Source organism: Desmodus rotundus, chromosome 6 (genome assembly GCF_022682495.2).
Source record: "Desmodus rotundus isolate HL8 chromosome 6, HLdesRot8A.1, whole genome shotgun sequence".
Taxonomy (NCBI): Eukaryota; Metazoa; Chordata; class Mammalia; order Chiroptera; family Phyllostomidae; genus Desmodus; species Desmodus rotundus.
In genome coordinates, this window is record NC_071392.1 from 52,576,799 (window position 1) to 52,603,469 (window position 26,671).

General features: G+C 38.9%; 1 protein-coding gene across 4 annotated transcripts; it reads left to right on the plus strand.

Annotated features, from left to right (window-relative positions):
• The first annotated feature begins 1,410 nt into the window (after positions 1-1,410).
• Positions 1,411-26,671, plus strand: YAE1 (YAE1 maturation factor of ABCE1). Of its 4 annotated transcripts, none has more exons than XM_053926268.2 (4): positions 1,411-1,604; positions 2,905-3,026; positions 4,891-5,170; positions 6,876-10,412. In XM_053926268.2, the coding sequence occupies exons 1-4, from the start codon at positions 1,476-1,478 to the stop codon at positions 6,915-6,917; spliced, it is 573 nt and encodes a 190-aa protein (XP_053782243.1). In that variant the 5' UTR covers positions 1,411-1,475; the 3' UTR covers positions 6,918-10,412. The 4 variants fall into 4 exon arrangements, with proteins under 4 accessions (XP_053782243.1, XP_053782245.1, XP_024414063.2 ...); XM_053926270.2 differs by lacking the exon at positions 6,876-10,412 and adding an exon at positions 25,444-26,671 and having other exon boundaries at positions 1,412-1,604; XM_053926269.2 differs by lacking the exon at positions 6,876-10,412 and adding an exon at positions 2,151-2,253 and having other exon boundaries at positions 1,467-1,604; positions 4,891-6,036.

Sequence of the window (26,671 nt, forward strand, 5' to 3'; positions counted from 1 at the left end):
TGCTGACAAGAATGTGGAGAAAGGGAAACCCTTTTGCACTATCGGTGGGAATGCAGATTGGTGCCACCACTATGGAAAGCAGTATGGAGTTACTAACCTCAAAAAATTAAAAATGGATCTTCCTTTTGACCCAATAACTCCACTTCTGGGAATATATCCGAAGGAACCCAAAACACTAATTCAAAAGACATAAGCATCCCTATGCTCATTGCAGTCTTATTTACAATTTCCAAGATATGGAAGCAGCCTGAGTGTCCACCAGTAGATGTGTGGATAATACAGTTATGGGATATTTACATATTGGAATTCTACTTGGCCTTAAAAAAAAAGAAAATTTCACCCTTTGGGACAGGATGGATGGACCTGGAGAACATTATGCTAAGTGAAATTAGCCAGTCAGAGAAAGACAAATACTATATGATTTCATTTATATGTGGAATCTAATGAACAAACTGAACTAACAAGCAAAACAAACAGATTCAAAGGTGGAGCAGATGACAGCTAGTAGGGTGTGGGGAGCTTAGGGTTGTGGAGGGATCCAACAAAAAGGAAAAAGGATTTATGGACATGGACAACATGTGATCACTGTTGGCTGGAGCGGGGAAAAGGGGATTAAATGGTAATGGGAAAAAGTACAACAGAAATTAAATTTAAAAAAGAACGAAGAAAAATAAACGTATGTATCTATTCGTTTTACTTTTTACTCAATCCCAGTGATCTCCTAGCTTTGCTTTCTCCCACCTTCCTATCACCAATGGATTTCATGTAATCCGTTAAGTCTCCTCATTTGATTGCCATTTATAAAACACCGTATTTCACTGTGTATAATGCACACTTTTGCCCAAAATTTTTAGTGTAAAATAAGGATGCGCATTATACATAGGTAATACTAATTCCCTATCTATATAAATGTTTTTTAATTCTTTTTTTATGCTTATGCTTTAAAAGTGTAACTCTAGAAAGCAAAGACATCCATATGGAGAAAAAAAAGTATCTAAATATAGCTAAATAAAAATTGAATTAAAAATTTTAAATGAAAGATTTTTTCCCCTGAAACTTTGGGCCAAAAATGTGGGTGTGCATTTTACACAGGAGCACACTATACCCTGCAAAATACAGGCCAATGCAAAACTGCTATTTTCTGGAGCATTTTCTCAATTTTTTCAGATTTTGCTCCCCAGCAGTTGCCCTCAGTTTGGCTCAAATAATCTCATAAAAATACTCTGCAGGTTTAAACATTTCCTAAATTGATAAGCCACAAAATACCAGTGAGCAAAGAGTCAAGGAAGTAGCCAGGACACACTAGAGACTAACCCCGCCGCCCACACCAGGTAAGCCCCCCTGCGCAAGCGCAGCCATCCAGCGAACACGCACTCAGTCATCAGACCCCGCCCCTCCAGCTCACCCCCACCCTATCAGAGCGGAAGGAGTTCTCGGAGCTTCCTGGGCTCAGCGGCCTTGTGGTTACCTCGGTGATGTCGTGGGTTCAAGCTGCTCCTCTGGTCCCAGCAGTTGGAAAGGAGGGGGAAGTGTTTGACGAGGAAGCAGACGAGTCGCTCCTGGTGCAGCGAGAATGGCAGAGCCACATGCGGAGACGAGTCAAAGTAAAGCTGCGTGGAGGGCGCGGAGCGGGGTGGTCCCTTGGTGTGCCGGGTTGTGGGGAGAGAAGCGGAGTTGTGAGGAGGTTTCGCCGGAGATTGAGGCCTGAGCGGTCCCCGCCGGCCCGCGCGGCCTACCTCTGAGTGGCCGCCCAGCTCAGCCTGCATGCTGCTAAGGTTACACAGTGGGTTACTTAGACCCTGGGAAACCAGCGGGCGCATTCCGGGAGCGCCGGCGTAGTGGGATAGTCGCGGATCCCGCCAAAGTAAACTGTCTGAACTTTGAAGAGATTGCAGTTCGGTGGGGATCGTAGGGAAGGGAGTGGGGTGGAAATGTGTGCACTTACTATACTAATTATGGCTATCAGAGGACTTGTTCACAGTTTACAGAGTTGCTTAAATACGTGAGGAACCTAAAGTTACGGGCGGTAGTAATCAATGTATGTGGAAGAAGTGGATGTAAGAATGTTGTCAAAGGGCAATAAGGGAAAGCTACTATGGAATACTGGTGGCTAGATAAGGATGTATTAAAGTTGGTTTCTTTTTTGTTAGGTGTGCTTTATCCATCTCTAATTTGTCTCTTCATTGAGATTAAGCTTAATACCACACAGCCAATTTCCAGGTGGAGCACTCAAGCTTAGTTCGGAGCCAAATGGTGAGGTCCACTTCCACTTAATATCCTTGCCAACCATTAAATTGCCCTAAATCCGCTTTTGTTTAATGTTTCAGTAAAATAATTGCTCAGCCCACAACCATGTTGTCAATTTCAGAAATGCTCTGCGTGAGGCTGGGGTGTCTTTTGATTGAGAATCTTTTGAGCATTGTGGCATCAAAGGAGATGCAGTACAAAAAAAAAAATCCCTGTCCACACTGAATTTGCAAGTTAGTTGAATTTAGGTATCAAACAAAATTTCTGAAGCCAGATTTCTTATTTTCCTTTTGCTAAACCAATTTCCTCTTTCCCTTCTTCAGTTAATTATCCAAGACTTTTGATAACCCTATTTACTGCCTTGCCTCCTCATTTACCCACACCAATCAGATCAGTTGCAAAGAGCCAGACATGTAATTCTCCATGTATCCTTTCTATGAAGCCATTGCTAACACAGGACTTTTTTAATGGGATAAAGCAGTAATACATTTTTATGAGAATTACAGTCTACTTTGTGTGGCTATGCCATATGTTTTAGAACCATTATGTTAACACAGGAAAGGCTTGTTTTCATTGATTTTTATGACTTTCTAGAAAAACCTACAGTGGTCCACTTGATGTTAGTTATAGCTGCAGTTCTTCATTCCTTATTTTTAGGAAGGCTATAGAGATGGACTAGAGGCTGGCAAAGCAGTAACTCTTCAACAAGGCTTCAATCAAGGTTATAAAGAAGGTGCAGAAATCATTATGAACTATGGACAACTCAGAGGAACTTTGAGGTAATTTTTAAAATTTAAATGCTGAGTCATTTTATCCTCAGTACTACTAGAGGATTTTATAAAAGTAGTATGTAAAAATAAAGTGTTTAAACTAAAATGCTTTTCCTAGTGTTAAATCCACAAGAGTGCTGCAGAGCATCAGAATAATACTGCCTTCAAAAAGTCAAGATCATCAGTTCATTCACTTAATATGAGAGCCAGATGTCCTTTATAGTAAGGAAAAGATAGGAAGGTGTTTGGGTTTTTTTGTTTGTCTTTTGTTTTGCTGCCTGAATTATCAACCGTCTATATTTCAAAGTAATTTAAAAGATCCTCAGGGTTTAAATAAAGCTTTTAGTCTTGTATATGTGGCAGAACACAGTTCAACAGAATTCTATACTAGAAGTACATGATGAAAATTATAGCTGGTAATAGAAAGAAAAATGATCCCATTTACTAGAGTCCTGAACATTGAACACCTCTGCAGACTCCACAGAAATAATGGCATGTTTCAGAGCCAAGTGGTAAAATGGCATATGAAGCAAGGAACATGACTCTTTAAAGGGTTGTACTCTTTAATACTCTATTCCTTTTAAAAGACCCTCTATAGAGAAAATGATGCAAAGAATCACTGATTTTTAAAAAGGGTAGAAAATAAAAGTTATCAAAACAAAAAAAATATTGTGTTTTAAGGTTTTAAAAAATGAAATGGTCAGGAATCAGAATTTGCAGTCCACTACTATAGGAAAATGATCGTGTTCATCTTCACATCAAATTAATCTTTTATAAGCTTAGAAAGCTTATTGCTAAATCTTTTATATCACTGGATTCCATTTCTTTTTTTTTTTTTTCTCAGCCCTCACCCGAGGATATGTTTATTGATTTTTTAGAGAGAAAGGGAGGGGGAAAGAGAGAGAGAAACATTGATCAGTTGCCTCCAATAAGCACCCCAACCAGGGATAGAACCCACAACCTAGGTATCTGCCCTGACTGGGAATGGAACGTGAAAACCTTTTGGTGTACAGGATGACACTTCAACCAACTGAACTAATTGGCCAGGGCAAAACATTATGTTTCACAGCAACCATTTTATGCCATGATTATCTGAACGATCTGAAATACAAAAAAACAAAAGTACTATCTGTATTAGAATAGTAAAGAAAAATATTTATTAGGACCAGAAGAATTTTTTCCTTCTTCAAGAAAATTGTTAGTTAGCTCAGCAAATAGTGTCTACTTAAAACAAGGTTGGGAATGTGAAGTTGCTTAAAAGCTTACCTTCAGTTTTGATGGCAAGCAACTGCTGTATATGATTAGAACAATGGTTTTCAACCTTGGCTGCATCTTGATAATCAGCTGGACTGCTGGGCAGCTTTAAAAAATAACACCCCTAGAGATTATGATTTAATTATTCTGGGGTATGACTTAGACCTTGATAGTTTTAAGAGCTCCCAGGTGATTTTAATGTGCATCCAAGTTGAAGAATCACTTGTTTAGAAGCTGTTTACTGTCTTTAGAGGAGAAATTAATCTTTCTGACCTCTCTTTTTCTGAGTTGTATCCCTCAGAAGCTTCATAGCCATAGGGGAACATCTAAAATGAGGAAGAGTGGATGTGGAGCTGTGAAGGGGGGGATATGAATTAGAAACAGTTTATATGATTAAGCCCAATTTAATTTCTGTTGAAAGATAATATCCTTACATTTTTTAATCCTATTTACCATTATTACTTTTCTTATTTTTACTTGCATTCTAATTATTAATTTGGTTTGCGTGCTGTTATCTAGAAAATAAACACATAGGGTAGAAAAGAAACATCAAAAATTCTAAAAGCCTGTGATTGTTTAATTTTTTTCCTATTTAACTCTTGTTTATATTTTCATTCAGTGCTTTGCTCTCCTGGTGTCACCTTCACAATAATAGTTCAGCTTTGATCAGTAAAATAAATAATCTCCTGGATGCAGTTGACCAGTGCGAAGAGCATGTGCTCAAACATCTGAAATCAATCACCCCACAGCCCCATGTTGTCGATTTATTGGACTCCATTCAGGATATGGACCTTTGTCATGTAGTTCCAGCTGAGAAAAAGATTGATGAAGCTAAAGATGAAAGACTCTGTGAAAATAATGCCGAGTTTAACAAAACCTGTAGCAAGAGTCTTAACGGGGTAGGTTGTTCAAAATGTTACGGAACACAGGAGCATACACGTTCTGAAAATCCAAGCCTCACTTGGATTTTAGAACAGACAGCAAGTTTAGTAAAACAGCTGGGAGTATCAGTAGACATATTACAGTACCTCAAGCAACTTTGAAAATTATCTTCTTTTCTAATGAAAACAATATTCAGAACATTCCTTAGAGCATTTCGTCTGTTAACAAGTTTACCAAAATTTGTACTGGTTTCTACATGGAACACTTCACTATCCTTCATGGAAATTTGAAACATCTTCAGAATTAACACTATTAAATGCAATATAAGCCTTTTTTCTCTGTCACTGGTAATTTTTTGTATGTTAAGATATTCTCAGAAATTCTTTTTGTCATTGTCATTTTCAAATTTCTGATTAAAACCAAGCATTTTCAAACTTATTAGCAAAAATGAATCAAACATTTTCTAAGGACCTAACCCTACTTTCTGTTCTGTCACTATCAGTTGGTTAGGACCTCATCTCCAGCTAATCAGACCAAAGTCACCAAAAATAATAGTTAACATTGTAAATAGATATATGTACATATATATATATATATGGATATATTGATAATATATTGAAATTAAGAGGCTATAAGTATAAGAAACTGAAATGTTTATAATGATTAAAAACATACTACAAATGCTAAAATTAGTTTGATGTTAATTAAAAGTAAAAAACATATAGTTCCTTGAAAAATACAGAAAATACATTTCATGCTCACATACTACTTAGTTTTTCCAAGTATTTAGGAGTTAGTACTGTTGCCTAATAAATGTGTCAGTTTATTATATCTACACTGTAGTTTTGCTTCATATCCACATAAGAATAAATACTGAAACCACTGACGTGTAGCAGCATTCTTTGTCTGGCATAGATAAAATTAGATTCAAACTTTTATTCCAGGACCTAAGCCTATAAGATTATGAAAGATTTTTTTTATCACTTTTTTACCTGAAATATAAATTTAAGTGAGGGACCAGACTTCATAGACACCCAAATAATTGCCATATTGATAGCCTTAATTGTTTTTTCAGCAATATTTATTATCTACCATCAATTCTAAAAGATAGATATACTGAGATAGTGAGAGAATCTGATAAAATATGTCTTTCAAAAAATGAAGAAAATGTACTACTGTAATCTTACAACCTCTTCAAACTTCACAGAACATTAAGGAATTGAAACAACGAATTTGAAATCAGAAGACTGTATAGTGTTTCAGCATTTATTGAAATATGCTGAAGATATCAAGTGACATTTGACAGTTGTTTTTTAAAAGAGTGTGTTTATCTCTAGATGTAAACAATATTTCAGAGATTCACACATTTTTTTCATATTTACAGAAGCAGCAAAAATCTCAAATCCTCATGGAATATTATAAGCAGTTTCTAAAGTCTTCATATTGCTCTGTCCTGCATATTAGGTGTGAAATGTCCATTCGAGTGTTACATATGAGGAAAACCAAAAGTCACCCTGAGTAAAACTTTCATGAGTGTAGCAGATCTTGAGATCTTATCTGGCTTCATTCTGATGAGATTCCTTGAAGACATCAGCCCTTGCCACTGGAAATATGGTGTTTTTGGGTGGATGTTCATAGCAAAAGAAGTCAAGAATTAGCTGAGTTGACGAGGCTTTTGGGTTGAAAATACCTTATACTTGCTTTGCCTTTTTAAAAATACAGGAGTTCATGAACTACAGAGGAATACTAATGGTGTGCTCCTGACACCTGTGCTGCATGAATGCGAGCCTACTATTTCCCCTTTTTATCTTTTGTATTTGTTTGTTTTTTGTGTATTATATGTGTTATTATGTATTATATTTTTGTATCTTTTATTATGTGAGCATCTGTACTGTACTAGAACCAACAAGAGAAGGGGAAGAAACCTCACTTGCCTTGTATCTTGTACCTTGCCTCATATGTTGTAGGCCTGCCATGTCTTGCCATGAAAGGCCCTAGATGAACATAAACATTTGGCAGAAGTGTCCCGGAACATGCAGCCAGAGTTTCAAAGCCTAGGGCACAGTCTCTTGTTATTTAAGTGACTTGTTTTAAAATTCCTTGAGTATGCACTCTAGCAAAGCCAAAGATAAATCCAATAAAAGAAGCAGTTTGGGGATATAGGAAGAGTGACAAATGAAACAAAAACTTACAGTTAAGTCTAATGGCTGATTTCGTGCAATTGCTGGGGATTCTGAGGGGAGACCTAAGATACAGGACTTTACTCTGTGTTTCCTAGAATAGGCATTTCTATGAGACTTTAAAGACTCATGGTATTTCATCTAACTCTATTCTATAGCCATTGGTATTTCTGTAACAGGGTGCAGCCAAGAGGAGGGCCCCAAATAGGGATTTGTAATGGGGTCCTGAACTCAAGGTGTCCAGGAAATATTAGAAAAATATATGTAGGATGTCCTCACCTCCACAGGCCTGAGCTGGGGGAAGGGACACATGGAGCAGGGCCATTCAGAGCTGTTTTGTATAGCAACAGCTGTGCAGATAACCTCTGGCATGATTATTTAACATATCTATAACCTTTAACTGGTTTTGTAGATATGTCAAATAGCTGTGGCCTTGCTTTGGGCCAGGGAGATGGGAGTGACTTCCACCCAAGATGTAACTGGGAAACAACTCCCCCTGGTTACAGTGCCTGAGTGAGAACTTGGAGAAGACTGGCTCCATGCCATGGGGTCACACCTGCCCAGACTTACTATGGCAGCCCAGTGAAGCTGGAAGAATACGGGGATGCTGGCAGGTGTAACTGATTGTAGGATTGGGAAATGGGGCTGCAGAGGAAGACTGGCACTGGTATTGATATCCAGGGCCGGCAGCCATTCCAGAGAGAGGACCACGCCGTTTTGGAGGAGTAGGGGGAGAGAACCCCATTGCTTTGGCAGAGTGGGGACCCCATGGTGGCAACACAGTTGATGGTGCTGGGAGCCTGAGATACGATACCCCGGACTGGGAAGAGGGAGAAGGAAGGACTGTGTGCATCTATGGGTATTCTAAAGGACTTTAGTATTTTAATGAAGACATTAAGTCACTACTCTAAGTCTGTATAACTTTTAAATAAATAATTTCCTTTTCATCAATCTCTGGCATTGAGAGACGTCTTTCCTCTGGCGTTAGGCAAGGTGAACCTAGTAGGTGTGGGGGGGGGGGTTCCAGAGAGAGAAAAGGGGGGTCCTTTCTGTAATAGTATTTTATCTACCCCCCCCCCAGGTCTGTTCTGTAACATTTCTACAATATAATTACTTGGGTATGTGTTTATTTTTTAAAATTTTTTAATGAAATTTATTGAGGTGACATTGGTTAATAGGGTGACAGGTTTCAAGCATACATTTATATGATATAAGAGCTGTTTATTGCACCGTGTGCTCCCCACCCAGTCAAACCATCTTCCGTCACCTTGTATTAGGTCCCCTGCATGCCCCTCACTGCCCACCCCCTTCCCTCTGGCAACCACCACATTGATGGCAGCTTTATGGCCCACATCTGAGGAAAATCACATGATTCTTAATTTTTTCTGACGGACTTGTCTCACTCAGCATGATATTCAGAAGGTCCATCGTGTCATCACAAATGTTGGTACTTAATCTTTTCCTGTGTCTGAACCCTGTCCTGCTATGCACACACACCACACCTTCCCTCTCCAGTCACCTACCAAAGGGCACTGTGCATGTATCATGTCTGGGCCACTGAATGGTGCTGCAGTGAACACAGGGGTGTGTATGTCTTTGTGAATATATATTTTCTTTTTTTTTTTTTTTAACTATTTTATTGTTACTCAATTACAGTTGTCTGTATTTTCTCCCCACCTCTCTACCCCACCCCAGCCAAACCCACCTCCCTCCCCTGCTTCCACCCTCCGCCTTGGTTTTCTCCATGTGTCCTTTATAGTAGTTCCTGAAAACCCTTCTCCCCACTATCCATTCCCCCCTCCCCTCTGGCTATTGTTCTTAACTTCAATGTCTCTGGTTATATTTTGTTTGCTTTTTTCTTCTGTTGATTATGTTCCAGTTAAAGGTGAAATCATATGGTATTTGTCCCTCACTGCCTGGCTTATTTCACTTAGCATAATGCTCTCCAGTTCCATCCATGCTGTTGCAAAGTGTAGGAGCTCATTCTTTCTCTCTGCTGCATAGAATTCCATTGTGTAAATGTACCATACTTTTTTGATCCACTCATTTGCTGATGGTCACTTAGGTTGCCTCCAGTGCTTGGCTATTGTAAATTGTGCTGCTATGAACATTGGGGTACATACGTTGTTTTGGATTGGTGTTTCAGGGTTCTAAGGGTATAGTCCCAGCAGCGGAATTGCTGGGTCAAAAGGCAGTTCCATTTTTAGTTTTCTGAGGAAATTCCATACTGTTTTCCACAGTGGACACACCAGTCTGCATTCCCACCAACAGTGCACTAGGTTTCCCTTTTCTCCGCATCCTCTCCAACACTTGTTTGTTGATTTGTTTATGATGGCCACTCTGTCCAATGTGAGATGGTACCTCATTGTGGTTTTAATTTGCATCTCTCTGATGGCTAGTGATGCTGAGCATCTTTTCATATGTCTCTGGGCCCTCTGTATGTCTTCCTTGGAGAAGTGTCTTCAAGTCCTTTGCCCATTTTTAATTGGGTGTTCGTCTTCCTGGACTGGAGTCGTGTGAGTTCTTTATATATTTGGGAGATCAGGCCCTTGTCTGAGGTATCATTGGCAAATATGTTTTCCCATAGTGTTGTTTCTCTTTTTATTTTAATGCTGTTTTCTTTAGCAATGCAGAAGCCTTTTATTTTGATGAGGTCCCATTTGTTTATTCTTTCCTTTATGTCCCTTGCTTTAGGGGATGTGTCTGTGAGGATGTTGCTGTGTGGAATATCTGATTTTCCTGCCAATGTTTTCCTCTAGGACTTTTATGGTGTTATGACTTATATTTAAGTCTTTTATCCACCTTGAATTTATTTTTGTGTATGGTGTAAGTTGGTGATCGAGTTTCATTTTTTTTGCATGTAGCTGTCCAGATCTCCCAACGCCAATTGTTGAAAAGGCTATGTTTGCTCCATTTTATGCTCCTGCCTCCTTTGTCAAATATTAATTCACCATAAAGACTTGAGTTTATTTCTGGGCTCTCTGCTGTTTTTATGCCAGTAACAGACTGTCTTGATTGCAGTGTCTTTGTAATACAGTTTGATATCAGGTATTGTGATCCCTCCTGCTTTGTTCTTCTTTCTCAGAATTGCTGCAGCTATTCGGGGTTGTTTATGGTTCCATATAAATTTCTGAAATGTTTGTTCTATATCTGTGAAATATGTCATGGGTACTCTAATAGGGATTGCATTGAATCTATAAATTGCTTTGGGTAGTATGGCCATTCTGATGATGTTAATTCTTCCAATCCATGAGCATTGTACATTCTTCCATTTGTTTGTGTCTTCCTTAATTTCTTTCTTCAGTGTTATGTAGTTTTCTGAGTATAGGTCTTTTACCTCCTTGGTTGGGTTTATTCCTAGGTACTTTATTTTTCTTGTTGCTATATCAAATAGGATTTTTTTCCTTATTTCTGTTTCTGATGTTTCATTGTTGGTATACAGAATGCCTTTGATTTCTGAGTATTTACTTTGCATCCAGCTGTTTTGCCAAATTCATTTATTGGGTTGAGTAGTTTTTTGGTGGAGCCTATAGGATTTTCCATGTACACTATCCTGTCATGTGCAAACAATGACAGTTTTGTTTCCTCCTTTCGAATTTGGGTGCCTTTTATTGCTTTTTCTTCTCTGATTGCTGTGGCTAGGATTTGCAATACTATGTTGAATAGGAGTGGTGAGAGAGGGCATCCTTGTCTTGTTCCTGATCTTAGTGAGAAAGCTCTCAGTTTTTGTCCATTGAGTATGATGTTGGGTGTGGGTCTCCATATATGGCCTTTATTATGTTGAGGAATGCTCCCTCTATTCCCACTTTGCTGAGTGTTTTTATCAGAAATGGGTGCTATATCTTATCAAATGCTTTTTCCACATCTATTGATATGATCAAGTGGTTTTTGTCTTTGCTTATGTTTATGTGGTGTATTATGTGTATTGATTTGCGATTGTACCATCCTTGCATCCCTGGGATGAATCCCACTTGGTCATGGTGTATGATCTTTTTAATGTATTGCTGGATGCAGTTTGCCAATATTTTGTTGAGGATTTTAGTGTCTATGTTCATCAGCGATATTGACCTGAAGTTTTCTTTCTTTGTTATGTCTTTATCTGGTTGTGGAATTAGGATGATGTTGGCTTCATAAAACAACTTTGGGAGTCTTCCATCTTCTTGAATTTTTTGAAAAATAAGCTGTGGAGGATGGGGGTTAGCTCTCCCTTAAATGCTTTGTAGAATTCTCCTGTGAAACCATCTAGTCCAGGGCTTTTGTGTGTTGGAAGCTTTTTGATTACTGTTTCAATTTCATCAGTTATTATTAGTCTGTTCAGTCATTCTGATGCTTCTTCATTGAGTCTTGCAAGGTTATATTTTTCTAGAAATATGTCCATTTCATCCAGGTTTTCACATTTCTTGGCATATAGTTCTTCTTACTAATTTCTTACAGTCCTTTGTATTTCGGTGGTATCAGTTGTAGTCCTTCCTCTTTCATTTCTGATTGTGTTTATTTGGATCCTCTCTCATTTTTTCTGGATGAGCCTGCTTAAGGGCTTGTCGATTTTGTTTATCTTTTCAAAGAACCAGCTCCTGGATTCATTGATCCTTGGAATTGTGCTTTTAGTCTCTGTGTCATTCAATTCTGCTCTGATCTTGATTATTTCCTTCCTTGTACTTGCTCCGGGTCCTCTTTGTATTTGTTCCTCGAGTTCTTGTAGGTGTAGGTTTAGGTTGTTTATATGAAATGTTTCTATTCTTTTTAGGTAGGCCTGTATTGCTATGAACTTCCCTCTCAGGACTGCCTTTGCTATGTCCCGTAGGTTTTGGATTGTTGTCAGTTCATTTTCGTTTGTTTCCAGAAACTTTTTGATTTCTTCCCTAATCTCATTCTTCACCCATTCATTGTTTAATACCATGCTATTCAATCTCCATGTTTTTGAGTGTTTTGAGGGTTTTACCTTGAGATTTGTTTCTAGTTTCAGTCCCTTGTGGTCACAGAAAATGCTTGATATGATTTCAATTTTCTTGAACTTGTTGAGGCTTGTTTTGTGTCCTATCACGTTGTCTATCTTTGAAAAAGTTCCATGTACACTTGAAAAGAATGTGTATTTTGCTTCTTTGGGATGAAAAGCTCTATATATATCAGTTAAGTCCATTTCATCTAGGGTATTGTTAAGTGACACAATATCCTTGTTGATATTTTGTTTGGAAGACCTGTCCATTTTTGATAGTGGGGTGTTAAAGTCCCCTACTATAATTTTGTTGCTGTCAACATCTTTCTTGAAGTCCTCCAAGATTTTCTTTATGTATTTGGGTCCTCCTATGTTGGGTGCATATATATTTACAATGTTTATGTCTTCTTGGTGGATTCTTCCTTTGAGTATTATGAAGTGACCTTCTGGGTCTCTTTTTATGGCCCTTTTTTTGAATTCTATTTTTTCTGATATGAGTTTTGCTACCCCTGCTTTTTTTTCCTGTCCATTTGCTTGGGAAATTTGTTTCCAGCCCTTCATTTTCAGTCTGTGTAGATCTTCTGTCCTGGGGTGAGTCTCTTGTAGGCAGCATATGTGTGGGTCATGTTTTCTTATCCATTCAGTTATTCTATGTCTTTTGATTGGAGCATTTAATCTATTTATATTGAAGGTTATTATTGTAGGTACTTATTCATTGCCATCTTTTTGTGCCTGTTTTCCTCTCTCTCTCTCTCTCTCTCTCTCTCTCTCTCTCTCTCTCTCTCTCTCTGTCTGTCTCTCTCTCTTCCTTCCTTCCTTTTGTTAAAGCAGTCCATTTAGCATCTCTTGCAGAGCTGGTTTGATGGCGGTATGTTCTTTTAGACTTCTTTTGTCTGGGAAACTCCTTATTTGGCCTTCTATCTTGCTTGAGAGCCTTGCTGGGTAAAAGAGTCTTGGTTGCAGGCCTCTGGTTCTCTTTACTTGGAATATTTTTTCCATTCTCTTCTCGCTTGGAGCGCTTCCATTGAGAAGTCAGCTGCTAACCTTATTGGAGCTCCCTTGTATGCTACTTCCTGTTTTTCCCTTGATGCCTTCAAGATTGTCTCTTTGTCCTGGAATTTTGCCATTTTAATTATGATGGGTCTTGCAGTGGGCCCCTTTGGGTTCCTCTTGTTTGGGACTCTCTGTGTTTCCTAGATTTGGGTTTCTTTTTCTCTCATTAGATTAGGGAAATTTTCCATCATTACTTTTTCAAACAGGTTTTCTATCACTTGCTCTTCCTCTTCTCCTTCTGGTATCCCTATTATAGGGATATTATTACATTTCATGTTGTCCTGCATTTCCCTTAATCCCTCTTCATTCTTTCTGAACCTCTTTTCCTTTTCTTGCTCATTCCGGGTGTTTTTTTCTACCTTCTCCTCCAGTTCGCTGATCCGATCTTCTTCTTCATCAAGCCTACTTTTAATTCCTTCTACTGTGTTCTTCAGTTCAGAAACTGTATTCTTCATCTCCTCTTGGTCCTTGTTGATAGTTTCTATTTCCTTTTTCATGGTGATATAGTTTGCAGTGAGTTCACTGTAGTTTCCCTGTAGTTTTTGGTAATTCTGTGTGAACTTATTAAGCTTCCTTATAACCAATTCTTTGAATTCAACATCTGGTAGTTGACTTGCCTCTTTTTCATTTAGCATTCTTTCTGAGGCTTCCTCCTTTCCTTTCATTTGGGGATTGTTTCTTTGTCTTCCCATTGTTTGTGAGAGTCTTCCTGTTAGCCTCGGCTTCTTCAGTTGCTCTGTTCTGAACCTCTGGATTTATGTATAAACTTATGTGGTAGAATACCTGTGAGATTCAGTGGTACAGTCTCCTTGATCTCCCGACTTTACTGATCTTGGGCTGTGGTTTATGAAGGCTCTGTGTATGTCTTTGGTTTTTGGTCTTGTGGGTCTTTCTTTGGTGGGTCCTTGCCACCAGCTGGTTATCTGAGGGTCAGTCTGTCCCCCACCTCTTCTTTTCTGTTGTGCAGGTGTGGGCAGGTTGTGTTGGAGCTGGTTCTTCCGCGTGTACAAGGTTTTGAGGCTTTTCTCTTGCTCTTGTTCAGTTGTTTGTTCTTAGTAACTTCTGCACTATTTAGTTGTATTTCCAGATAGGTCCTGGGTTGAGTTAGTGTGACTTCCACTCCCTCCTTCACCTTGTTCTGTTCTTAGCTTTTGGTGGTTCCTTTGTTGGTGAGTTTTCTCTTCCAGGAGGTATACTGGTGTTCACAGGTTCTACCTACTCTTTTTTGTGGTAGGTTGGAAGGGGAACGCAAAATAGTTTAAGACAGCAGGAGTGTATTCTATGATACTTAAAGTACTAGCCCTTAGAGAAGAGATAGGAGATCCTTTGGATATGTACTGTGTTAACCATGATAATTTACCCACCTAGCCACTTTTTAGAAAGGATGGAAAGAAGATAAGACTCATGTTGTGGGGGTGGGGGCAGGATTATGAGTTGGATCTAGAAAGGTGTGAGCTTGTGGGAGGTCAGATTATGAGGTTAAGTGAGAGTAAAGGGTAGAAAATAGGTGTGATGTGTGAGAGAATAGACTTAACCACACCAGTAATAAAGTTCAGGAAACAGTGAAGTGGGCTGAGATCTGGGAGAAGTTGTGTAGTATTTACAAATAAATGTATGGAACAGCTATTATTTACAATAGTAATGGAGCAACAATCATATGACAGAATCTATGTGATCTGGATAACTAGAATAGGGAGTATAGGTCCTAGAGTAGTGTGCTAATGGAACCCAAGTGAAGTGAAAGACAGTTAATTAACAATACACTATGAAAGAGAGAACAGGGGGAAACCAGTCAAACAATGGAAATTAACCAGTCAAGCAAAGAAGACTAAACAGAAAGAAGAGAGATACAAAAATATTAATAAAATGAATGATGTAAGAATAATTAAAAATAATAATACAAATATACAATAACTTGCAAGTTCTCTGGAGTAGCAAAGTGAAATTTGTTTCACTGTCTCAGCTGTTGGGATGCACCCTCTTTGGACCCAGTTCTGGTCTTTTCACAGTTCCAGGTTTTATTGTCTCACTTTTGGGGATTTAAAAAAAAAAAAAAAGGTGGGAGGAAGAAGCAATATAAAGGGAGAGAAAAGGAGTAGAACAAGAAAGCAGGAAAGAGAGGAAGAAGGTGTTAAAACAAAGAAAAAATAATAATAAAAGATTACTTTAAAGGGAAAACCAAGATGGCGGCGTAGGTAGACACACTGCGCCTCCTCGCACAACCAGAACTGACAGAAAATCGAACGGCAAGGAAGTCCATCAACAAGTAGATAAAAAAGAAACATTCATCCAGAACGGTAGGAGGGGCGGAAATGGGCAGCCAGGGAGGAGAGGACTCGCATTGCCATGGCGGGACCGAGACTGGCAGAGTGTGGGATTAACTGGACAGGCAGTCTGACCACTAGCAGACCCTGTGGCCCCACATTCACGCAGATAAACCGAGAGGGCCGGACTCAGAGTGGCAGAGGACAAGGCAGGAAGACCGGCGGGTAGCATCCGTAGCCCCACATTCACACACAGATAAACCGGAAAAACGGTGGGGAGCGAAGCAGACCGCGTAACCCAGGGCTCCAGCGCAGGGTGGGGGGAATAAAGCCTCAAACCTCTGATTGAAAACGCCCGTGGGGGTTGGGGCGGCAGCAGGAGAGACTCCCAGCCTCACAGGAGAGGTTGTTGGGGAGACCCACAGGGGCCTAGGGCGTGCACAAGCCCACCCACTCGGGAACCAGCACCAGAGGGGCCCAATTTGATTGTGGGTAGCGAAGTGAAAGCCTGAAATCCGGTGGAGAGGGGGGCGGGCGCCATTGCTCCCTCTTGGCCCCTCCCCCACATACAGTGTCACAGCGCAGCAACCAGCCTTACCCCACCCTGGTGAACACCTAAGGCTCCACCCCTTAAAGTAACAGATGCGCCAAGACAAAAAAAAAAAAAAAAAAGGCCCAAATGACAGAACACTTCAAAGCTCCAGAAAAAATACAACTAAGCGAGGAAGAGATAGCCAGCCTATCGGATGCACAGTTCAAAACTCTGGTTATCAAGATGCTCACAGAATTGGTTGAATTTGTTCGAAAACTAGATGAAAAAATGAAGCCTATGCTAAGAGAAACAAAGGAAAATGTACAGGGAACCAATAGTGATGAGAAGGAAACTGGGACTCAAATCAATGGTGTGGACCAGAAGGAAGAAAGAAACATCCAACCAGAAAAGAATGAAGAAACAAGAATTCAGAAAAAGGAGGAGAGGCTTAGGAACCTCCAGGACATCTTGAAACGTTCCAACATCCAAATTATAGGGGTGCCAGAAGGAGAAGAGGAAGAACAAAAAATTGAAAACTTATTTGAACAAATAATGAAGGAGAACTTCCCCAGTCTGGCAAAGGAAATAGACTTCCAGGAAGTCCAGGAAGCTCAGAGAGACTCTCAGAGAGAGTCCCAAAGAAGCTGGACCCAAGGAGGAACACACCAAGGCACATCATCATTACATTACCCAAGATGAAACAGAAGGAGAGAATCTTAGAAGCAGCAAGAGGAAAGAAGACAGTTACCTACAAAGGAGTTCCCAGAAGACTGTCAGCTGATTTCTCCAAAGAGACCTTACAGGCAAGAAGGGGCTGGCAAGAAATATTCCAAGTCATGAAAGGCAAGGGCCTACATCCAAGATTACTCTATCCAGCAAAGCTATCATTTAGAATGGAAGGGCAGATAAAGTGCTTCTCAGATAAGGTCAAGTTAAAGGAGTTCATCATCACCAAGCCCTTATTATATGAAACGTTAAAGGGAGTTACCTAAGAAAAAGGAGATAAAAAATACGAACAGTAAAAATGACAGCAAACTCACAGTTATTAACGACCACATCTAAAACAAAAACAAGAGCAAACTAGGCAAACAACTAGAACAGAAACAGAACCATAGAGATGGAGATCACATGGAGGCTTGTCAATAGGGGAGCGGGAGAGGGGGGGAAAGGTACAGAGAATAAGTAGCATAGATGATAGGTGGAAAATAGACAGTGGGATGGTAAGAATAGTGTAGGAAATGTAGATGCCAAGGAACTTATAGGTATGACCCATGGACATGAACTATAGGGGGGGAATGTGGGAGGGAGGGGGTGGGCAGGATGGAGTGGAGTGGGGGGGGAAATGGGACAACTGTAATAGCATAATCAATAAATACATTGGAAAAAAAAAAGAATTACTTCAAAAAAGAAAACAAGCCTGCTGTCTTCAACCTGGCCAAGCCAGTTTTTCCGGTGTCTTTGGCTGCAGCCATCTCAGGGGTTAGCCCAGCTCTTCTCCGTTCTGGACCAGCTCCTGACCAGCACCCAGGCAGCCTCCAGCCCAGCTCTCCAGTAGCCCCTGGAGCTACAGGTTCAGGCATTCACCCTCTTCTGGGATATGGGTGCGCATGCAGGGCCTTCCTTGATTCGCACACTTCTCGGTGTCTGTGGTCTCATATCCCTTCGGGTTGCACTCTCCCTGTACTTCGAATGTGGGTTGATGTCCCCCACACCCCTGAGGGAGCCTTGGGCTTCCAGGTGGAGAGGAGACTGGAGCTGCTGCTGCAGGAGAATTTCCCAGAGTGCCCCCAAGGGTCTTTTTCTCTTTGAGAAAATCCTCCTGCTCAATCCTGCCACTCCATACAAGGAAGGGCCTGTCCTCTCACACAGCCCACCTCTCCAGCTAGACCAGGGACTGTCTGGGTGAGGGACCCAACACGGCCCAACTCTCAACTCTCCCCAGCTGGGTACCCGCAGTCTCCGTGTGTTTACCACACTTTGTCCTTATTCCCCTCCCTGCGACTTCAAGCAACCAGGTCTCTCTGGGTGCTGCTCAAACCTTGTTTGGCAGGGGAGGGAGCATTAACCTGGCTCTCTCCCAGGAGTCCTGCGGTAGGCCCGGTGGGCATGGGCCTGGGGCTGCAGCTGCCCTGGTCCCCGCGCCGGTCCCAGGGACCTTTTTGTCCTGAAGCAATCCCCTTACCATCTGTTTTTTCAGTGTCCTCTATACTTTTTGGTCTCCTATTTTCATAAATGCTGGGGTACTGTTGGATGTTCGCTTTGTTCCTCAGTAGATCGGCTAGGTGATTGACCCGTGTGCAGGGGGAAGTGGACTCTGCTCCCACCTATCTCGCCGCCATCTTAAGTTCTACTTGGGTATATGTTTAATGTTTGCCCGCTAACATCTACTCTCTCAGGAAAAAACTTCTTTCACCTTAAATATGTTATATCTAGATGGTGACACAATCTGGTGTTTTTGTTGGTAAGGGTGCAGAAGCCCACAGTACTGTGCTTTTCTGACATTTCAGTTGCTAGAGCTGCTGAGGCCACCAAAATTTTTGTGATAAATGAACAGGAAGTGTGAGCAGCTGAATTCACATACCTGCATCCTCATCTCATTTATATCCTTAGCGCTACTTATGAACTGCTTTGTGGTAAACCAAAACCAAAATCAAAGCTTTGAACCAAGTCCAAGTTGTGATTCTCACCCATCTTCAAAATAAAATGAAAGTTTTGTGTTCCAGTTTAGGATATAGAGAAATAGTCAATATATAAAGACCAAATATATATAGATATCTACATAGGAATTGAGTCTTAGTTTTTAAATCTTATTCTTAATTTCAGACCAAGGATTAAGTAAATATCATATACTCTGTTAATAAACTACCAATCAGACAACTTGTGCTCCTGAAATTCTCAAAGTTCCATCATGAAGATCCTTTGCTACCATAGTTGGCTTTCTTGCTTCTGTTCTTATGTACTGTCTTTTCCCAACAAACTTCCTGTAAGAGGAGTTGTCACTGTCTGAGATTGTTTTCTCCCCATTCACACGCCTTGGCTTCAAACTGCTTTTGGCTAAGATCAGTGATGGCTAAAGTCACACAACTGCCCCTGACTTGTTTTCAGTTCTATCACCTGTCTCCTTCACTTGACATGATGAACCATCCCTACTTTTATAATCCCTCCTTCCTTCTGCAGCAGCACTTTTTCTTCTACTTATTACTACTTACTTCTACTGGATAAATTATACATTTGAATTTTTCTGAGCCCAAGCAGCATTGTCAGTCTGATCTCTCCTCCTGTCTCCTGCTCCCCAGCACACACCACATTCAATGGATGTTACTACAATGTTTTATGGATAATTTACAACTTGTAATATTACTCATTCCTGATGCATCTGCCCAGAATACTTCATGCCACATCATTCCTTTCCAGAAAAGTCCTGTTTATCCTTCATTAACAGCTCAAGTTTCAACTTGGTCAGTCAGAGTTAGTTGCTCTTCCCAGTGTTCCCTCTGCATCATTTTGAGTATCTCAGACTTCAGCATTTCATTGTTACATCACCAACACTGAGTACCGTGCCCCCTGTACATGAGACAAAAAATATTTAAATGCATATACTAACCAAAATGAAAATCATAAATTTAAAATTCCCAAATATAGCATGTTATATTCTTTTGTTTTCAGAAAAAAGTAAACCTTTACATTTACCTTTTTTTAATGTTTCTTTTCATTTTGCACATTGGTAAAAATCCACATATATGCTAAGTTGTAAAATAATAATATTTACTAATCACTAACAAAATTGTCCTAATGAATAAATATTACAATATAAGTTTTAAAGATACAAAATTATATTTATAGTACACTTCCAGCTAATAAAAGACAAACTAAAAAAAACTGGAAGCACACACAAAAATATTAGTTTCTATGAGAATGCCTGGTACATGGGATCTAATAACTGTAAGAAGGAGTTGGAAGAAAGAGAAATAGGGAAAAGTAATAGCTAACACATGGTGTTAACAATATACAGGCACTATTCTGAAAACTTTGCATATGTTAATTTGTTTAATCCTCATTACAACTCTGTGCAGCATAGTTACTAATTCTCCCCACCCTGGACATGAGGAAATCAGGGCACCAAGAAGACTGAGTAAGTTATCCAATTCACAGACACCAAATGGCCCAGGTGAGATTTTAAAAAAGGCAAACCCAGCTCCAGAGTTTGCTCAGGATAGAGGCATACAAAATAATAGCAGCAACAGTGATTGTGTTTAGTAGAGGAACTACACATATATTTTCCCTTTGCTATTAATTTCTACTACTATCCATTTTTCAAATCTAACCAGCTAGCAAGTATTTTTCTGTAATGTATATAGTAATCAGCAGCTTCAAGGAACAAAAAATTTACCAGAAGTTTGTTTGCTATACATCTAGAATAAGAAATGCCATTCCCTACTGGGAGGAGAGAATCTTTGTCATCTAGGAAATGTTACAGAAAGATGTGTTGAACTTACACAGAAATTAAATTCTCCCTGGACTCCTTAGACATTACGCTACTGGTAGAATAATTTGTGTCGCTTATTTTGAGGTAATGTTTCTTTAGCTTTCATAAACTCCTACTTTTCTTTCAAAAATGTGTGTTAGCTCACTACTTAAAAATATGTGTATGGCCACAGATATGCCAAAAAGAGCCAAAAGTCCTTAACATACACCAAATTCCATTTTATTGCCCTGTAAATAATCTGATATTTCTAGAAAGTAGGATAACAAGGTAAGATCAGAATTCCTACAACAGACTCAATTCTACTGAAGTTGAATCCTGGTGCTTTCATGCATGCATATGTAACGTGTCATCGAGAGAAGCCCTGGACTTCTTGATCATATTTCCAAAGAGCTGTTGAATTAGTTGGAGGCCACTGGGTGGTGCTGGTACATCCTGATATGTAATGTGGCCTTGCTTAGTCTTCATGGTAGCAAGGACAATAGGCCAATGATTATCCCTAAAGCTGTGCCAAACTGACTGAGTCATTTGTAAGATTCAGTGGGTGGGTTTTCTGAGGTATGTCCAAAAACAAAAAATTAAGGGGCCCCCTCATTTTTTAATTTTAGACTGAGAATTTTTCTAATCAAAATAACCAATCATAAGGAAACCTGTTCATAAGAAAAAAGCACCTTTTATTCTCCAAATCCTTGAGACCCAAAAATAATTAGAATCGAATCCAGAGCATATAGCCTTTAATCAGAAGTGACAGAAAATAATTTCACATGCTTGAATCATCTCTAATTTGTCAGGCAGGACTGTACCTAAACTTTGAAATAAAAATGTTAATTTCTCACCTCTCTCTCTCTCCCTCAATATATATATATATATATTTCTATATTGTACACACAAACACAAGTAATTATAATTTAAGCATATGGAGAGACAACAATAATTTATTTTCTTATTGAATATGTCAACCCTTTTTTTAGTCAGTAAATCTACAAATACATTTTCCTCACCCAGCTAATATTTAAGCCTGTTTCTCTATGAATTCCAAAATCACCATCATATATTATTGCTTTGTTACTTATAAAATACATGGTTCTGTAAGGAATTTTTAGACATAAATGATTTGTCAAATCCCTTATAATAATAAAAGTGATTTGACAACAATGGTACTGACCATCTTTGGCCAATAAATGAAACAACTGAAATGAGGGTATAATGTAAATAACCTGAAAATAAAATATCTTTCCTCTTATTTGGAAACATTGAAAAAAAAAAAAAAAAAAACCTTGTTTCAAAAATCAGCCCCTAAAATAACCAAGGACTCTTAATTTGTGAAACATCAAATTATACTTGGGAAACTTCAATGATGAAGTCATTTACTTGTTTAAAACTAACCATAAAGTTTTGTCTTAGAAATTACTGCCATGGAGTTGATTATGGAAGGAAAACTCATTTAGCGTATTTAGACATTTAAATGTCAAGTGGGGGCCAATTAAACTTTTTATTTGAAATCATGTTGTTTTCCTATGCAAGATGCCAAAAACATTATTAGTCTGTGTTTTTTAATCTTACAGGACTATATGAGGTTCATACACTGTCTAGAATCTGACTTTTCATTATGACCCCATTTGTCGGTCAGAGGTCACTTTTATTTCTTTCAGTGTGTTAAAACAGGACTGCATTCAGCAGCAGTGAGGTCAAAGACATGACCCATGTTCACTCGGTTACTCACTGGCTCCACCTCTTTTACTGTGAACATGAGACTTTTGACCTCATCATAGGTCACTGTTGTCTCCAAGGAAGTAACCAAAGGACAACTGGAAAAAGTCAGGCAGAGTAGGTGGCCATTGACAAATGTTGTTCAGAGTCAATGAAAGAATGAGCAAAGAGGCTGACAAAGCAAGATGAACATTGATATAGCTTTTGGTTTGATACACCTGAGTATGTATCAAATCAAAGACATCCCACTTCTAGAAATTTGATCTAAGGAAATAAACAGGTGATAAAAGCTTTCAGCACGAGATATTTATGGTCACACTCCATCTGCAGTAGAGAGTGATTAGAAGCAACCTAAATGATCCACAATAAACAGATTGCTGAATATGATATATTTCAATAAACATATTGCTAAGGTATGATATATCTACTCAAAAAGAAAAAGTTATACACCCATTACAGGTTGTCATAATGAAAACTATAGAAACAAGGAAAATAATTATGGTTTATTTTTAAGTTTTTAATATGTTACTTAGACAAACTTTAAAAATGTGTATTTTGCAGATTAAAACTGGAAAATATTCTCAGATAAGACAATGTATTAATGTGGTAAGATTAGAGGGGTTTTTTTCAGAATTTTATGTTGACCTACTGTTTTACAATAAGAAAAGGAAAAATATTTGGGAAGTATTAGTTTTTAAGAAAAAGAACTATGTGTGCTTTATTGTGAAACTTAATCTCAAAAAAAAAAAAAAGCAAATCCAAAACAGTGACTCAGGAAAAAATCCCCAGACTGCCATCTGGTAAGGGGGGAGGGGGAAGAAATCAGAAAAAGCTTATTAAGATGGTAAATTTTTTCAATAATGTCAAAACCTGAAGTTTACTTCTTGAAGCAACTTGAAACCCCACTGGAAGAGAAAGGGGTATGGGTGTGCTAGAAGCCATTTCTATTTGCCCATTAGGCATTTTCTGACAGCCTTTGCAAGGTTTTTCTTCAGCTTATAATAGCAATTACATCAACTAGGTGGTGCCCCAAAAATTTGAGGTATGTTCTTAGTAGCATGAAAACTAGCTGTCTTAAAACTCTCTGAGACTGCCTTCTCTTAACGAAATAAAACAAACAAAATAAAAATAAGCCTTTTATTGGATTTGTCACAATATTGCTTCTATGTTAAAAGAGAAAGATCAGTTCACAAAATTGAAGCTTATTAGCCTAATTGAGTTATTTTTAATTAACTTCAGGGGAAAACCAATATCATACATATAAATCACTTCTCCACAATACAGCTTATCCAGTAATAAAATACTTAGAACTTCAAACAATCCAATAGGACATGACTATTAACTTAAATAGATTTAGAAGAGAAAATATATGCATATAATTTTGTTTCCCCACATTTTGATTGTGGGAATAACTTTGGTTTGCCATTATTTTGTCCATGTTTATAAAGTGTATGTATATGACCTCTCTGCTTCCCAAAAGAGATTTGAGCCTCTTAGTTCCCAAATCACTATAATGGTAGCCATCTCATTGTTTCTGTGAGGATCACATGCTGTAATGTCTGTACAGTGTTGGACTCAGTCATCCAATAAATGCTAAGTAGGGGAAAGTTAGTACCCTGTGGCAGCTAAGCTGGAATCCCTGAAGCCAGATTGCTGTAAAGCATGGCTCCATTACTTGCAAGTCACTTCACTTTCCTGTGCCTGCATCTTCGCTTATCAAACAGTAGTGCCTATCTCACAGTGTTGTTGTAAAGAATAAACAAATTTCTATTGTGTAGAGTACTGGCAACAGTGCCTGGCACATATCCAGTGCTCACTACACATTTGCTATTACTATATTTTCTCCTGAGCATCATGCCTGCAATTTGGATAACCAGCAAAAGAGGTTTAGCTGTCTTTAGACAACTTTAGGTACCATGAAACCCTGCCATGACTCACACACAGCCAGCCTTCCCACTGGCATAGCTAAAGGTAATTACCATGATTTCTCCCTCTGCTATTATTTCAAAGGAAAAGGGGAGACAATGAGACAAGAAGAAAACATTTTAAGCATTTGAAAATATTAGTATAAAATTATACTTTAAAGTGGTGATGATCAATGGAGTTTTAGAATCTAGAGGCATTTTTTGATTGCCAGAGTTACAGAGGAGGAATACTACTGCCCATAATCGTGCCAATGGTGGCTGTGCATCCTGTAATGCGTGGATTGATCCTTCACAACGAAGAATTGTCCTGCATCCCTCATGACTTTCAAATGCCCAGAAGACATTCATGTGAATGAAAAATCTGTTTATAATGAAGCCTATAATGTAACTATAATCTATACATGAACACAAAGAATTTGTTTTGTTCTGATATTGTTTTTCTAAATTATAAAATTAATTAGGCTCCTTTTAAAATACTGAAACATTACAGAGACATTGTAGAAAATATTATTTAGGAAAAGTAAATCTTTCATATTGCCACTTGTTATGGACTGAATTGTGTACCCCTGAAATTCATGCTGAAATCTTAACCTAGTACCCCAGAATGTGACTATATTTGGAGACAGGGCCTTTAAAGAGGTATTGAGTTAAAATTAGGTGTATAAGGTGGGCCCTAATCCAGTCTGACTGGTATGCTTTTAAGAAAAAGGTAATTTTGACACATGAAGAGACAGACATTAGATATGTGTGAGCACAGAAGAAAGACCATGTGAGGACAAAGCAAGGTGGCCATCTGCAATCCAAGGAGAGAGGCCTCAGGAAGAACCAAACCTGCTGACATTTTGATCTCAGATTTCCAGTCTCCAGGAACTATGAGAAAATAAATTTCTGTTGTTTAAGTTACCCACTCTGTGTTATCTTGTTATGGCAGCCCTAGCAAACTAATATACCACCCCTCTAAATCCTTCGAGAATATTTCTATATACATATTAGCAGATGGCACCGTTTTTATAGAAATTCATTGTTTCAACAGATATTTACTAAGTACCTACGATATTCAGAGAGGATACATTGATGTGCAAAACAAAATGCATTCTAAACTGAGATCATACCAAATATACAAAAAATAGCTTTATCTTTTCACTTAATATATCCTAGGTATCAGTCTATGTTAGTTATGGTAACTATTATTTATTGTATGTTCCAGGCACTGAGATGAACACTTTGCTTACAATATATCCCCTCCAAGCCAAATGTGATGATAGACTCAAAAGGCCTTTGGGAACTAAAGCTTAAGCTGCATATAAAGGATTTTCCCCCAACAGCAGCCTTCATATATTCATTGACTACTAGCCATCAAGCCTGGAAGGAGCATTCATTCATTACACATTGAGGAAACCAAGGCCCAGAGAAAATGGGACCTGTCCGAGTTCTTGGTTGTTTCTGAACCAAGAATAAGTTGATTCTGGTCAATGTAAGCCCAAATAATTTCTTATAGGAACTTGGGGAACCAAGCAATAACTAAGTTCAGAAAGTTAAGGGAGGGGCAGAGCTCACCCAGCCACTACCAGCCCCTGGAGCCGCCATGACTCTTGGCAGAAGTCCTGCCCTGCAAATAATCTATAACTACTTCAAGGCTTTTGTCCACTCCCCTCCAATTCTAAGCCTAGGCAAGAGTGTCCAATTAATTGTTATGCCAGGGACAGGGAGAGGGACTGTTTGTATCACTTTGGGAGGAAGAGCTGTGTCTCCGACCAAGCCTCACATTGTGCAGGATTTCCAAGTCAAGGAAAGAGACTCAGATGCTGGCCGCCCAAAAGAGCCGATGTCCACTACAAAGGTGAAAATTCAGGACTTGAAATCAGGTGTCTTGACTTTCAGTTCAATCTTTTTTCTACAATCTTTTCTTTACAATTCTTGTAGCATAGTTTCAGTAAAAATACAAAATACTTTTTTTTTGGTACAGTGTAATATATACTGAATTTTCTGGGGATACAACTACTGTCAAGTAGAGGGATGTTGTACTATGTGGTGTTTGGAACTTTGCCAACCGACAGTAACACTGCTCCCGATATCAAGCCTCAGTGCAACTCACTTTCAGACTTCTCTGCCCTACATCAGATTCTTCTGTTAGGCCTTAGTGGAGTTGTGCCCAAGCACTTACATATTGAAATAAAAACTCCTTTGCTGTTCATTATCTCCCTTTTATTTCTCCTCTATATTACAATTAAGGCCCTATAGTAATTTTGTAAATTATGTGTGTAAGTTACATTATCTATAAATTTCATTTCAAGGTAGTAAAGGGAGTGTTACAATATATTAGTTATTGGAAAGGGTGTGTCTAAAAAAACACTGTTTTAAAAATGACAACTTATTTCAACAAATTAATTTCAGTGAATTAGAAATGCTAGGGCTAAAGATATCCAAGATTTATA

Bases quoted from the DNA above. Each gene is read 5' to 3' on its own strand.
- YAE1 (XM_024558295.4), top strand. From the start codon at position 1,476: ATGTCGTGGGTTCAAGCTGCTCCTCTGGTCCCAGCAGTTGGAAAGGAG. The intron at 1,605-2,904 runs GTAAAGCTGCGT...CCTTATTTTTAG, and splicing joins ACATGCGGAGACGAGTCAAA to GAAGGCTATAGAGATGGACT. The intron at 3,027-4,890 runs GTAATTTTTAAA...ATTTTCATTCAG, and splicing joins CAACTCAGAGGAACTTTGAG to TGCTTTGCTCTCCTGGTGTC.